Raw genomic sequence first — 16,003 nt, forward strand, 5'->3', positions numbered from 1 at the left:
TAAGGAATCTATTCCTTCTATGTTATCTATATTTATAGAATTTGGTACTTTTTCTGGATATAAACTTAATTTACATAAAAGTGAATTATTTCCTATTAATAATTATTTTGATTATTATGATCAAATACCTTTTAATATTGCCAAAACCATTTTACTTACCTTGGTATCAAAATTACAAAAAATTTTAAAGATCTATATAGGTATAATTTCTTCACTTTAGTTGAATATACTCAACAGGCGCTTTCCAAATGGTCACCTATGTCGATGTCATTGATAGGTCAAATAAATGCTATAAAAATGGTTATTCTACTGAAATTTTTATATATATTTCAAGCAGTTCCCTCTTTTGTTCCAAAAACATTTTTTGATAAAATAGACTCTCTGATTTTGTCTTATGTTTGGAATAATAAAAGCTCTTGAGTGAATAAACTTTTATAGCAAAAATCAAAAAAAGATGGAGGACTGGCTTTACCAAACTTTAGATTTTATTATTGGGCAATTAATATTTGCTATATTACTTTTTGGATTTATGATATAGACGATCAAGATCGCCCTTCATGGTTACAGCTGGAGGAAAATTCAGTAATGGGGTTTTCGTTAGCTTCTTTATCAGGAGCTCCTCTTCTCTTTCCATTCTCCAGAATAGGTAGACAAGCTCTTAACCCTGTTGTTAAACATACTTTAAAAATTTGGTTTCAATTTCGTAGATTTTTTGAATTAAATGATTTTTTACTTTCTAGTAATATTTATTCTAATTTCTTTTTTAAACCATCAACTTTGGATAAGGCTTTTCTAACATGGAAAATTAAGCGAATAAAAACTTTTTTAGATTTGTTTTTACAAGACTGTTTAATGTCTTTTTCACAGTTAATGGATAAATATGATATTTCCAATACACATTTTTTCAGGTTAGGAATTTCCTACGTGATTTTTTACCAAATTACCCCTTGATCTGCTCTTCAAATTTGGCTTATGTTATTTTTCAGTTTAAACCTTTTCAAAAACTATTAATAGCTATCATTTATAAACAGTTAATGAATACTCGCACATCTCCTAATGATAGGGTTCAACGCTCCTGGGAAGTAGAACTTCAACATTCACTCTCAGATAACCAATGGAGTAAAACTTATTATCTAGTCAATAATTCATCTATCTGCACATGCCATATTTTAATTCAGTTTAAGATAGTACACAGGGCCCATATGTCCAAAGATAAATTGGCACATATTTTTCCTAATATAAGCCCTATTTGTGACAAATGTAACGCAGAAGTGGCTACTCTAACCTATATGTTTTGGTCATGTGTAAGTTTAAATGATTTTTGGAGGGATGTGTTTGGAATATTATCTAAAGTTATAGATGTGGATGTTCAACCTAATCCACTTACAGCAATTTTTGGGATTTTCCCAGAGGAAGCAAGCAAAGTGTCCGCCTCCACCCAACATGTGATAGCTTTTTCAACTTTACTGGCCAGGAGAGCTATTTTGCTACACTGGAAAGAATCTAACTCGCCCACTGTTTTCTATTTTCTATCTCCTCCATCATGTCACGTTTAAGCTTGGAGAAAATTAGAAGCTGGACATTTGATACATCTTTTGATTTTGAACAAGTCTGGCGACCCTTTATTCAATATCTTCACATGATTTAATTTATCTTTATTTATTTATTTTTCTTTATTCTCTTTAGAGAATATCCTTGTCCATGAAGGTTTGGAGATGACTGGAAGGATCTGTTTTTTTTCTCTCTCTTTTTTAAGTTTATCCTCAATTGGACTGCCCAATCTTTCTTTTTCTTTCTTTCTCTCTTTATTGTTTTAGTTTAGTTAGTGGGGTTTTTCTTTCTCTATCAATAAAATTTCCAATTTTTTTTTACGATTGCTATGAGGAGTTGTAATTTCTCTCTGACCATTGTATATATAACAGCGTTATATATTACCTATTTGAGTTTGATATTATATGCTTTTTGTCTTTAATATTGCTGTTTATATGTCTTCTATATTATCTACTTGTTAAACTCCTCTTTTGATTTGTATTTGTATATTCTTTATTTGAAAATCAATAAAAAAGATTGAAAAATTAAGTAACACCTTTCCTGAAGTAAGTTATGGTTAACTATCACCACAAACAATGAAGAAGCAAGTGGGGGCAAAGCTGATTCGAAGGATGAGCCGTGCTGGCGTATCACAAAGCTGGAACACAACATTTTCAAGATGGGGTTGCAGACAGAGTTGGTATCACTGTCGCTATTGGAACGAACAATTTGAAGAGGGGAGGAGTCAATGCAGAAGAGTTTCGATGTCCATCTACCTAACCCGAGTGCAAAGTTGGATCGCTCCAAGGGCCGAGCTAATTTGCTGAGATCGAGAACAGCTTTGGGTGTGTCACTGTGCCGGGTCCCGGGTCCTAGACCAAGGCACTACCTGGCGCTTAGACGGTTTAGGTGCCAGTTCAGATAATCTGGAGAGCCCGAATGTCGGGACTGGAGGAGAGGGTCAGGTTGATTTTGCTTGCTCTCCCACGATGTTCATTCTCTCTCTGGCGGCTGTCGTCTCGGTGAGTTTCATGGCACTTTTGCCCTGCTAATATAATGAACTGAGATCAAGGCTTGGGCCTACTACTCTGCCTGTTCTGGGGAGCAGATCTAAGAACTCAGAATGCTGTCATTTGCTTCTATTGTTTTCATGGAGTGTGAGTTCTTTCCCCCTCATTCTCTGCCCAGTGGTTATGGTCTTATTTTCTTTTAAATTGGGATCTTTGGGTTTCTTGCTTTGTGGCTGAAGGTGTATAATTTATACATTCTATGATAATAAATGTACTTTGAATCTTGAGTGGTGAAAATATTGGAACGAGCTACTGGAAGTGTTAGTAAGGCATGCTAACTAACACGTCGAGGATCACAGTCCTTTGCTGGGTCACTGTGGAAGCCCCTGATGTGTATCTTCCTTTATTACAGTTCTTCACTTTGTAAAACAAAACACTACGCAAGTGTGAAACATCTGGTGACAATGAGTTAATATTGGGTAAAACTGCTGTGTTGTCTCTCAGTCAGTTTGTGGCATGGCCCTGTAATTCATCCGTTTGTGTACTTCCGGGACTAGATGGGGTTCACTTGGATTCCCTAGAAGGAGCAAAGTGGAATTTACACCATCCTGTAAATTAACCTGGATACTCTTAATCAGGGTATTTAATATATTTCATGTTTCTGACCAGAGTATTGTGAAACAGAGGTATCAGAATGACATGTGGTAGTGTGGTGGTTAGTGTAAACCTATCACAACACCAGTATGGGTGCTCCAGATTTCGTCCACATTCCAAAAACCTACATTTACAGAGTAGTGAGTTAAGGCATACTATATTGGAACTGGAAATATGGCAACGCTTGTGGGCTGCCCAGCACATCCCACGCAGATTTGATTTGACACAAACGACGCACTTCACTGTATGTTTCAAATCAAGCTATTCTTTACTCTTGTCAAGGTGGTTGGTGGTGTAGTGGCATCAGCACCGGACTTTGGGATGAGTGGTTCTGGGTTTGAGTCCAGCTGGTTATTTGCACACTTTTCATCTGTGCTGGGTTGAGGGTCGAGCGTTGAGCTAGCAACTCGGCCTCATAAAAAAACAGACAAATGCTAAAGAAATGGCAAGGCTGCCACCGATGCACCGCAAGGCGCGGAGTAGAATAACAAAACAGTTACTTCTGTCACCATTACTGTCTGCACATGACAAAGTTGCATACCCCCAGCCTCTGATCTTGGAGACGATACATCAACATTAACATTACCACAGATGTTTTATGTTCACTGGATAATGATGGTTCAGGATTTTACCTCAGAACAGAGAATATTTTTTGTATTGCTCTGCCTTTTACAACACCATGGCCCTTTTGAATGATCCTCACAAGAGAATGTCAAAAAGCCTCAGGGTCCTTGAGAATTTTTGCAAACAGATGGATCCTGATGGCCCTTCACTAGCCATTTTTATGCTCCATTATGCACAACTGGGCCTATTTCTCAGGGAGTAAAACATGGCGAGGCTCTGCAGCAGGAGAATGATGGTATGGAAACAGCTTGAAATAAATGCCACAACTCCCAAATCATAGGCATTTCTCAAATTGCAACATCAATCCTCCCAGAGTAACTGGAATGGAGGATGTAAGCGCTCACAGATACCAATGCCCTGCCTGCAGTGAAGCACAGGTAGAGGGCAGTGATGGAGGAAGCTGCTATCCTATCCAAATACTCCAGCAAGTGCAAAACGTTTCCAGCTCAGATTGACTGCCATGACTTTGAATGTTATATGGTGCAAAGTACTCATGATTCTTAAATGTGAGCTATTCGTAGCTGCTTTGTGTTAGAAGGGATACAGGCAGAGTGGGGCTGAGACCAAAGTTCAGGCATGATATTGAATGGTGGAGTGGATCCAAGGGACATCATAAGCTTCTTATTGCTTTTATTTCCTATGTTTCTTCCTCCTCGCACTCCCTCACAATATAGCGAAGTCTGGCTGTGACACAGCAGGAGCTTACACCTCTTAACCTGATTCTGCATCGGGGGTCTGCCTCAGAATCATGTGGTGGAGTGAGCCTAACCTCAGACTGCAGCAGCCTCCTCCTCCCCACAAAGTCACAACTGATTCTGGAGGAGGTCACTGGACAATGGTCAGAGGTACTCCAATGCCACACATCCTTCCCAAGCTTCTCCTCCTGAACTTACATTGCACACTGGTACTGCAGAATGTACTGGCAACCAAAACCTGTGGTCCCCTGTGTTGTAAACAATGTGCCAACGATTTGAAAACAAAAGAGACTGCAGGTGTTGAAATCTGGAGCAACATTCAGAATGCTGGAAGAACACAGTGGGTTGAACAGCATCTGTGGAGGCAAAAGGCACATGTCTGCGTTGCAGGTCAGGAATCAGTCAAAGCTCTGAAGTACTGCCTCAAAATGCCAATAGTGTTTGTTGGTGACCGTTCCAGCAACTGCATGTATCTCATTCCACCTGTGCTTGCACTTGTCTGAGCATCAGAGAGAAGGCTGAAGTACGCATTCTTTTCTTCCACAGGTGTTGGCCATGTTGTCACCAACAGTGTTCTCTGCTTTCCCCTGGTGTGGTCTAGGATGCAGTGCTGGGGGCAAGAGGCCCAAACCCAACACATATATCACTGAAACATAACTCCCACAATCATCAATTCTGGTGCACTCCCCACAAGACTTGATTAAAGTAGTGGAGGGTACTCTGCTGGAGGTGGAGGAGGAGGAGCAAGAAAGCAAGAACCCCTGTGCTCTTTGAAGAGAAAGGCGGCTTCTGAGTAAAGCCATTGGAGATTGTCACAGCCAATTCTTTGCTAAGGAGTCCACATCCTATGCTTGTCTTCAGGTGATAATTTTGGATGGGTTTTCAGAACTCTAGTGTGTGATTAAAAACAAAGTGCTGAGAGTATCTGTAGAAAGAGTGATCTGACACATTGCCCCTGTTCTCATGAGATATCTCCTTGATAATCTATAGCAGTGCCACTGTCATGCACCTCAGTGCCCATCTCTGTTGTTCCAGGATGGGTTGGGCTGCCCTACAGTTGTATAGGGTGCACCCTGGTTACTTGTCATTTCTTATTGGTGCCAAAAGTTGCACTGACCACAAGTCACAGCATGGCAATGCTGCCTTTCAGTGACAGAACTTGCGTTAGTATGGGTCAAGATGTAGTTGACAGCCTCAAGGCATTTCACTCATTTGAGTGCCATGCCTTTTTTTTATTTCCAAAAGTAACTTTATTCATAATAAAATGTACATGCAAAAGAAAAAATAGTTCAAAACTTTTATATTCATGGTCATTACATTGATGCCCTCCTCTGGTCTCGGTGAACCATGGTTGTTGTGTCCCAACTGGCTTCATGATACATAGGCCAGGGCAGTACAATATGGAGAGCAAGTTGTTGCCCATACAGCGGGCTACCCCTGTCCAAGTAGGTGATGAACCCAACAAAATTGCGGAGTCCAATACAGTTTGGTACCAGCAACATCACGGGAGTTGCCAGTCAGCATTGAGCTCAACATGAGACCGCCTTAGAGACCCCAGCTCCGGGTTTTTCCTCAGGGTTTACTCCCAAAGCCTCCCCCATGAGACAGTAGAGCCACAAGCCAGCGGAGGTTTGAGATCAGAGCTTTCCTCTTCCTAGATGAGCTGTCAACCACAGCTGACAAATCCCATCTGCCTGAAGTGACTGGTTTTAAGGTGCTTCATACATACAGTAGTGTTAACTTGTTCTTTTAAAGCCTTTCCATCATTGCCACTCCTGTCCCCAACCCCCCCCCCCTCCCCCGGGGTGGTGCACCATTTCATTATTCAGAGTGCTTTCCCACCTGGTTCAGCCTTTTCATGTGCAGTAATGGAAGGAGCCCAGACTGTGGTCCTTCTTACAGATCCATGGCACTGGCTGCATTGAGCTTCAGTGCATCTCTTAGCATGTACTCCTGCAGCCTGGAACGTAACAGTCTGCACATGATACTATGCTCAAAGACTATTTTCAGGTGGACCTTGATGTTTGTCTCGATGTGTGTCCTGGGAACAGCCTGTAGATAAGAGACTCCTCTGTTGCACATCCCCTGTAGATGAACCATGACAATGGAGCGCTATACGTAGCAGAAAGTAATGCAGGACCTAGGCTATGCTGGCAGTTTCTGGTTTGGGAAGATCAATGAGCTGTCAGATAACCCATCTCAAGATGATGGGTAGTTCCACTCGCACTGATGCACAGCACCAAAATGCCTCATTACAAGAAATCGCTCAGAAGGAACCCAAGGCCATGATCCTGAGCACTCATGGACACGCTCATGGTGGAGAATGCCTGATCAGAAAGCAGTTTGCAGATATAGCTTTAACATTGCTGGGAGGCTGTGAGAACAAGACTGATGAATTTTAACATTGGTGTGATAATGGAGGTAAGCATTGCATTGCTGAAAACCCATCGCACATGCGTCAATCTTGAAGAATTAAAATGTGGTTCATTAACGTTTAAAGTTGTCTAGAGGGTGTTCTTGATGTGGTGTCCATAATGTATACTCCTCATGCCAGTATCAGATTGCTGGGCTAAAGTTTTGCAGCAGTGAACAGCATAGTAAAAAGATGGTTTGGTGACAACATGATGGAGACATGTTAAAAGTGTCTCAACACAATGGGTGGTTGGAAGCCTTTAAGGAAAGTCTCACTGATGGCAGCCTGGCACATTGTTGCCAGTAGCCCATAAGAGACTTTGTCAGGTGGTATCTGCATACACCTGCTCATGTTCATCTCTACATTGAAGTTACCAGTCTTTCTGTAGGTGCACTACAAGCTCCAATAATCCTGGTGTCTTGACTGGGCTGTATTGTGGAATACTCCACAGTCAAGGCATCCAAAATGCTGCTTAAACTGTAGCAGTGTTTATTGATGACAATTCCAGCAACTCAAAGTATCTCAGTCCATCTTTTCTTGGCACTTGTCTGAGGCTGTCATTGAAGAATTTGAACAGCTACATTGTTCTGGACTGGAAGCCTATGGTGGCACAGAGACCCATGTGCCATCATGTCCCAACCATTAATAATGTCTTGCTTTCCAGGGGATCCTTATTCCCCCACTCAACGACTTCAACCAACCCCTCTCCCTCACCCCACCCCCATTTGCAAATTAGGGGTTACATTTCTTATTAATGCCAGCTGTTGCCATATTGATGCCCAACCACTTGGAAGACACTGGTAATGGTGTGCCAGCTGTGCTACTTGGCTGAAGCTTGGGTCCCAGTAGATGGGTAGAACACTGTCACAACTGAAGACTTAGAAAATTTTCATGAACAAAACCCACGTAGGTGCAACTGTGCATGGACATGAAGAAGGGCCACTTGCCTCTGATATAACTTCAGATGCAGTGCATCTTTCCTTACCTTTTCTTTCTCCAGATACTGTATGCCCATGGGTACCAATGGAAAATGTAAAGTGAAAGAAATGGTCATGCAGGGGATCTGTTGCCACCAGAAAGCAAACTTAGGGATGGCAATCGTTTAAATGGCAGCAGTTGGAAGGACAGGTAGCTTAAACACTTTGTTCACTCCTAGTGTGAATGCATGTGAAACCACTTTAAATATTATTGTTCAACTAGAAGTTCTTAGTTGGCACAGCAACAGGGAGAGATTTGGCAAGTGTAGTTTTGATCCAGAATTCTTATCTTAATTCCTGGAATCACCGGCAACAGGTGTTGGCTTTTCTGTGTGTATGGATTGGGGAACCTCCTCCTCAGGGCATGACTGTCTGCCTCAGTGTAAGTCCACTGATCCAGACATCTACCTTTCCCTCTCTTCGATCTATTCCACACTGTAAACGTCACATTGTTTGTGTTTTTGCCTAGTTCTTTCCTTTGGTGCTTGTGCAAGCCTCTCGCACGTTCCCTCTGTTCTTTCTCTGTTTGGTTTGTATATCTGTGCTTTCTTCCTTTTGGCTTTTAGATTAAAAACAACTGTTGTCAATGTTAGCTCTTACTTCTGCCATCCTATACCAATTTAGTCAAGGGACTAAACTGTCTATAAGTGACATAGAATTTAGAGATAGGTCATTTAATCCAACAGGTTTTCTGTGGTATCACAAACATGAGAAAATCTTCAGATACTGGAAATCCAAAGCAAAACACACAAAAGGCTAGAGGAACTCAGCAAGCCAGGCAGCATCTGTGGAAAAGAGTAAATAATCAACATTGACTTTTTTCCACAGATGCTGCAAGATCTGTTGAGTTCCTCCAGCCTTTTGTGTGTGTCTCCCTACCTCTACTTCCTTTCACCCCTTCAGCATGTCCTTCTGTTCTGTTCTCTTTCTTATGTTTATCCAATTCATGGCACCGATGGCATTTACCTCAACTACTGTCCTGTTCCATGTTTTAGTTCCCCCTGACGTGAATGCTGAATTTATTTGTGACATGTTTCTGTCTTCTATTATTGGCCTGTCCTCTGCCTTTCTTTACGTATATCTCATCAAACCTCTTCATAAACTTACATGCTAGAAGGCAGCCCTCGCTTTTCCCTTTTGTAGAGAAAAGAAGTCCCACCTTATTCCATCTTTGTTTATAATTGTTTCAGCATCATTCTTGTAAATCTTTGTAATGTCTCAGCTGCCTCCATATGCTTTTTATGTGATAGAGATTTGAACTCTGCAGAGTAGTTCAAGTTCCAGAAAGACTTAGCAACTTTTATGTTTTTTACTTCTGCTCCTCGAGAAATTATATAGTCTTAGTCTTTTTATAACAGCTAAAAGTGCACGTTGGTGAAGACAGTTCAGTGGCAAATGAATGCCATTGGCCTGCTGGGTATCAGCTGCAGTAACTTCTAACCATCTTTTAGATTTGCAAATTTTCTCAAATTTGAGATGGTTTTCTTTTGGATATGGGAGGTGAACCATCATGTGCAAGCACAGGGGTCCAGGAAGGATCACAGTATGTGTGGCATGCCATGTTGTAAAGGCTGTTCGTGTAGGTGTCCATATGGCTGAGGAAAAGGCAATGGGAAAACCACTCAGAGCCTTGACGGTAGGACTTGGAAGGTCTCTTCCTCCTGACATGGCGTGCCTGTATTGTGGCCTTGAATCAAACAGAAACATGACTGTATTTGCAAGATTTGAGTGATTTTCCTTCAAAGATCTCCACAAAGAGACTTTCAAGATAGTAAGTCAATCCAATAATTGGAACTGTAATAAAGTAATTGATGTAAGCAACCTCCTAAAGAGGCAAATATTAATATGCATTAGTCTTCTGACCACAAATTTTTTCCTCTTTGTTTAGGGGATGCTCCATATTGTACTCCGGAACAGTACAGAGAGTGTGCAGACCCAGCCCTAGGTAAGGACCTCGGTTTTATCAGCTGTTTTCTGAGGCTGTTGAAAAGTTCAGTGATAGGTTGTTTGAAGCAGATTGTATCCAACTGGGCCTGATGACACAAACTGAACTCCCTCTAAAATAAGCTAGAACAGGAAAGATATGAAAATTAGATGGTGATTGAATCCATCTGGGGAGTTACTTTTTTACTTGTTATTTTATGGACTGTCAAATTTGTCAGTGTGTTCTGAGGGCCAAGGCTTGCCTCTGTTGAAAACCCAAATGGCAGTTTAACCTGAGCTGCAGTGCGATGCCCCCCCAAAAGCCTGCCAACTGGGTACAGAAGAAGCAGAGCAAAGGCTGTTGATCGCAACAAGAAACAGGAAGTTACAAGACACAATCAGTAGGGAAACAACAAGTCAAGGAAATATGTGGGAGGGAAGCGTGGGGCATTTGTCAGAAAGTTCCTCTTCCCCTTTCAGAAGTTGATCGATCTGCTGCTTTAACAGCACTTTCTTTTTTTTTCCTCGCTCAAAGCTGAATTGATCTATTGACATTGTGGACACAAAGATTCTGCTTTGCTGTTCCAAACCTGAATCTCCATACCAGCCTGTGAAATGGCAACAAGCTACTATTTTCAGATGTTAGCTGAATTTTAATTTAGTTTGTTATTAAATGTAATGAGTTTGTCATCTGAAGGTCATAATGAGGGGAGTCTGTATTCAAAAGTTCGTAGAAGTCCTGAGATGCCGGTTACATTTGTAAAGAATGCTGTGAAATTCAACAACGGTCAAGTCTGGCTCATGGCTCTACCATTGAAGCAATGTGACATGTCTTGGATTGGAAGCAATCCCAAAGGTTTCATCTCACACCTCCAATAGCCACAATTCCTAACTCTCGCCACCGGGTCTCTGACTCCGCTCTCCTCACTCTGACCTACCTTCTCAAATGAGTCAAAAAGCAGTTGCCTGATAGGATAATGCAAAGCCAATTTTTATTCCATTATCTTTTCTATCAGTAATAAACAAAAAAACTTATTTTTTTCCAATGTGCCTTTGATTTTTCTTCCTAATTCTTCTGATTAACCTTTTAGTCCTCGAGGCCCTTCCTGGATGGTTGGTATGCCTCTGCTTGGACAGGCTGGTCAGAGAACATTGAAAAACATGTCTATTTCCTTGGCAGACAACTCCCTAGTGCCATGCTCTGATGAACAAGTTAAATCTGCCCTTAAGGCACTTAACAGGAATTCTAGTCCACCCACTACTGTAAGCAAGCTAGAATTTCAGGGCTTAAAGGTCAATTGCCATTCTTGTCCAACAAATTATTTTCACTGGTGGGTTAAAGATGAGCAAACTGAGTGGCAGGAATTATAAATATATTCTGCAAACAGCTTTTCAACTGTGAACCTGAAGCAGTCTTGATGCCATATTTGAGACCAAGATGAGCCCTCAGTAAGGTTACCTATATTTAATCCCCAGACTCTGAAGGCTCTTTGTTTATTTGGGTCCCTGATCACTACCATATGCACTTTGTTGTTTGGGTACTAATGGCCTGGTGCCAGTGCTCAACAATGGACCAATTGATGACTCACTTGGCCACTTCTGGAGCAGCACTGTTGCCACACCACCTCATGGCTTGCTGTTCTAACCTTTTGGAAGTATGCTGTGCACAGGGATCATAAGACATCTTGCTAAACAAATAGTTCAACCCATGATTTTTTTTACTGTGAAAGAAAGGCTGCTTTGGCCACTCTGGTTGCACACCTTCTGCTCTTTACCAGCTCTCCCCACACACCTACCCAACTTTAGAAACCAATGCAACCAAAAAGGTAACCTGGCCAATGAAGCCCTTTGTTCAACACTACTTTGCAAGATGTTGTCTTGAGTGCTCTATTGACATGTTTTTGTTTATTCCACATTGTAAGGTTGCCTTGGCCGGAGCATTCCTAAGGCAGCATCTACACTGGAGAGCCGGCCACTGGGCACAAGAGAGCTCCCCCGTCTGCTTGGACAGCCGGAGAATGGGGAGGGGGGAAATCCTTGGTGCCAGGTGGTGTGAGGTGAAGTTAAAGCTGCTCAACCACCACAGCCTTTACACATAGTTGCGGGCAGGGAGCGCAAAGTCAGTTGGCATTGTTGCCATGCCAGTGGAGATGCACGCCAACCTGACCACCCATCTTTGCATTCAACATTTTTCCATCAGCCGCAAGACTTTCAGGGGCTGATGCTGGTGCGGGGTCCGTGTGGGTGAACGCCAGTCACTTAAGGTTTGCCCAAGTGATGCCAATCAGATGTGTGTGTGTGTGTGTGTGTGTGTGTGTGTGTGTGTGTGTTTCTTTTTGCCTGTGTTGGGGGTTCTCTATATTTAGTCTACGAGCCATTCATCAATATGATGGTCTTCTCTCTTGGCTATTGAACTCTGTCAGCCTTGCCAGTTCTGCTCCCATTGACAAACAACCCTGCTAAAACCTGTTGCCTGCCCAGAGGAAGTTCACAGCATGTGGGGAACCGTGAGGGAGCTCTGCATGCACAAGCAGAGAGGTTTCAGGAAACATGGAATATCTGTACTCCGTCAGCTGTTAGGCATGCAGTCACCTCGTGGCTGTCAGCTTCTGAGCGACAGATATTATGTGCTGCTCCAAATCTCTCTGACCACCATGAGGTGGCTATGAGCCGAGTACCTGGCAAATAAAGCAAAATAAACTAGAAGAAACCAGAATTACGGTCATTTCAGGTCCAGCCAAGCCACGGCTTTCCCATGTGAGTAAGTACTGCACAATAGCAACAGCATTGTACATGCATGGGTTCTCCTATTCCGAGCCATCCTGCTCTGGCAGCCACAGAGTGGTGTTTGCCTGGTGTCTTGGATGCTGCATGCCTGGCGCTTAACACGGTTCACCAATTTCCTCGGTGGTTTCTGATCCTCAGTGCTGCGCAATCATATTTCTTTGAGAAGTGCACACCCTATCACCTTCCATCGCGTCAGGCTGTGCACTGTATAGGTGAAGTTTAGCAGGGGTTGTTGGTGGTTAGCCTAAAGAGCTGCACTGCGTATCCAACAGGCATCAGTGCTAGTTTGTGCTTTGGCCAAATCATTAGTGCCATCCTGCTACCTACAATCATCCAATCTCAGGGTGATGTCTGTCTGTAGTCCATTCACTAGTCATTCCACTTTAGATTTGATGGTGTTCTGTCTCCTCCATGATGCATTATGCAAGGAAGCCTGCTTAATCCTTTGCTGGAACCGCAGCTCCCCTCTCTGAGATACTCAGCCATTGGAATTCACTCAGATCAGGATATTGTCACAGCGGCTGGCAGTGTCCTATTACGGTGTCAAGTTTAAAAGTAGTTGTGTGCAACATTTGAAATAAATAATGCAGGTGATTACAGCACAGCAAATGCAAGATGAAACGCGGCAGCACGTGATCCAGCAATAAGGCAAAATACTGTGACAGAAAGGAGCAGTGCAGCAAAATTAAGATCTAACCCACCAGTAGGGATCAATATTGGTGGAATAACTGGGGGTGAAAGCAACACAATACAGCCACGGTATACAATGCAAAAGCAGAAAATGTAATACTGGAGAAATGAGATCATTTCATTCACTGGGAAGTATAATACAGCCATTGTATAGTATGCAGTAACGTTTGTGATTGAGCTAAAATGGCATAATGCAGCAAAAGCAAATAATAAAACAGCACCAGTGTTCGTTGAGAAGCAGCAATGCATAGCACATTAGCAGAGAGCAAAGCACAAACAAAGCCCAAGTTTCAAAAAGTTAACCATCAATAACGGCCCGCTGCAGTTTGAACAGGATGAAATCAAGTGTGGGTACACGACAGTGTAGCAGGAAGGAAGTGTAATGCATTAGCAGCAAGGTGCAGCACAATGCCATCAAAGTGTAGCAGATCAATGCTATGTAATGCAGCAACATACAATAATTAACCAGCACTTGCTTCGACAGTGTATAGTACAGCAGCGGAAAGGTGCAATGTCATAGTAGAGGCTTCATTGCTGCATCAGAAAAAAAAGTGCAGCAGTAAGATGCAATGCAGCAATTACAAAGAGCAATACAACATAAGCAACGTGCAATACAGTGAGCCAGTGTATTTGAGCGATACACTGGTGCAAGGTGTTAAGGTAAAGGACTGAAAATACTACAACCACATGGTACAGTACCACAATTAAATAAATGCAGCAGCATAAACAGCGAGACACAATTTTGCAGCAGTCACCTACAAGCTGCAATGCAGATGCTGTTACATAATGTGAAAGGCGGAAGGTGCAATACAATAGTAAAAAGCTATCATATGTTAGCAGCAAGATGTGATGCAGCAGCACCAAACTGCAACACAGTAGGAAAAACAATACTCCAGCAGTAGGGCTCAATGCTATTACAGCAAAATGCAATACAAGGTACAATGCAGAAGCAACAAATTAAATGCCAGCAGCACCTAACGGTAACATAATGAAGTACTGTGACACAGTGATGATTCACTGCTGCAGAACCAAGGCATTGTACAGCGGCAACAACATACATGAAATACACTGCAACTGCTGTGATCTGCAATACAACAACAGTGATGATGATGTAGCTGCAGCAGCAAACTGCAATGTATAGCAAAGCAGCCCAGGGCAACCACGCAGGGGCATGCTACAGTGTGGCAGGAACAAGGTATAGTGCAGCAAAACAGAAAAATGGCTCAAGGTGCAATGCAATAATAACATGGTGCAGGTACATGACTGCAACACCAGAGTGCAGTGCATCTGCAATGTTTAATGTAGCCAATGTATGCTGAACGTAGCAGCAGCACAATGTCCAGCAACAATGGCAGCAAATTCACAGCACAGATTTAGCCAACCTTTCGAAATTCCAGTCAGAAATGGAAGTCGCAATAAGCTGCATGTTTGAAATGCCCTCTTAAAATTTTCTTTGTAACTGCAACTTCACAAGCAAAGCCAGTCCATGATAATAACATCCAATGTGCATTGGTGCCAACTATTTTTTTGACAGCTTGATTGTGTTTTCTCATTCACCCCCTCCCCTCCCTCACCTCTATTCTCCCTCTTCCTCCTCACTTTATCTCTACTTTGTTTCATCCCTCTCTCATAATTGTAAGGGAATCATCAATTTGGAAACAGTATTAAACTTTGAGGGAAGATATGGACTGCACCATCTAGCTACTGGGAAATATGATAAAGCACTCCAAGAAGTTCCCTAAGACAGGAAGGGAAGTTGGAGGTGGAGAGGGGGGTAAGAATTTTGTCATCTTGCATGTCAGTGCCAGGGAATATCAGCTTGTGTCAGTGCCGCTTTGTTCAAAATGGTGAATAGGTTTTATCTGAATACTGAGGTGCGTCAGTTTCCTGCCCTTAACATTAGAAGGTTTTTGATGCGAACAGTCCATTCAACCCAACAAAGCTCACCAAATTCCTTTTCTTTGTTAGTGTGTTGAAATAACTATCAAGTTCAGATTATAAGTCTCTAAGGCACTACTCTCAACTACACAATTAAGTAGTTTGCTCCATCTGTCCACAACTCACCGTGTAAAGAAATGCTTCCTGATGTTAGTCTGAAATCTCCCCTTAACCAGTCTCCATCTGTGGCCCTATGCCCTTAATGATGGATTAATTTTGAAGCAGCAGCTGGCATCCAACTTACTTATACCCTTAATGATTTTGAACACTTCTATCATGTCTCCTCTTATTCTATGTCTACTTAGGCTAAAAAGATTTCATTCTTTCAATCTTTCTTCATAGCTCGTACCCTTGGAATGAGTCTCGTCACCCTTCTCTGAACTCTCTCCAGTGCCTTCACATCCCTCAGACAACATGGAGACCAAAGCAGTACACCGTACTCAAGGCATGGCCTCTTAAGGGGAATGTCTCTAGACTTGAACTCCACAGAGGTCATTATGTAGCACAACATTCTATTAGCCTTCCTAATCGCTTCTGTGCATTGTCTAGATGTTGATAGTGATGAGTCTACCAGGACGCCCAAATCCTTCTCATACAGTGCACTTTCTAACTTAATATCCCCACTGGTTTTTTGGGTCATCAGGTGATTAGGAGACTCCTGCTCTCAAGTGGAATATGCAGGGCAGATGACATCCAATGAAGTCACAGAAAGCCCAAGGTTCTGGGATAACTATTGTAAGTGTACATATTCATCTGCAGAAA

General features: G+C 42.3%; 1 protein-coding gene across 3 annotated transcripts in view; it reads left to right on the forward strand.

The window, feature by feature from the left end:
* Positions 1 to 16,003, forward strand: part of asic1b (acid-sensing (proton-gated) ion channel 1b) — an 878,352-nt gene that overhangs the window by 792,742 nt on the left and 69,607 nt on the right. For all 3 annotated transcript variants that reach the window (XM_059956013.1, XM_059956012.1, XM_059956014.1), the window contains exon 5: positions 9,792 to 9,848. In XM_059956013.1, coding sequence (XP_059811996.1) covers positions 9,792 to 9,848 — 57 coding nt within the window. The remainder of the gene's footprint in view (positions 1 to 9,791; positions 9,849 to 16,003) is intronic.

The sequence above is a fragment of the Hypanus sabinus genome, chromosome X1, assembly GCF_030144855.1.
Source record: "Hypanus sabinus isolate sHypSab1 chromosome X1, sHypSab1.hap1, whole genome shotgun sequence".
Taxonomy (NCBI): domain Eukaryota; kingdom Metazoa; phylum Chordata; class Chondrichthyes; order Myliobatiformes; family Dasyatidae; genus Hypanus; species Hypanus sabinus.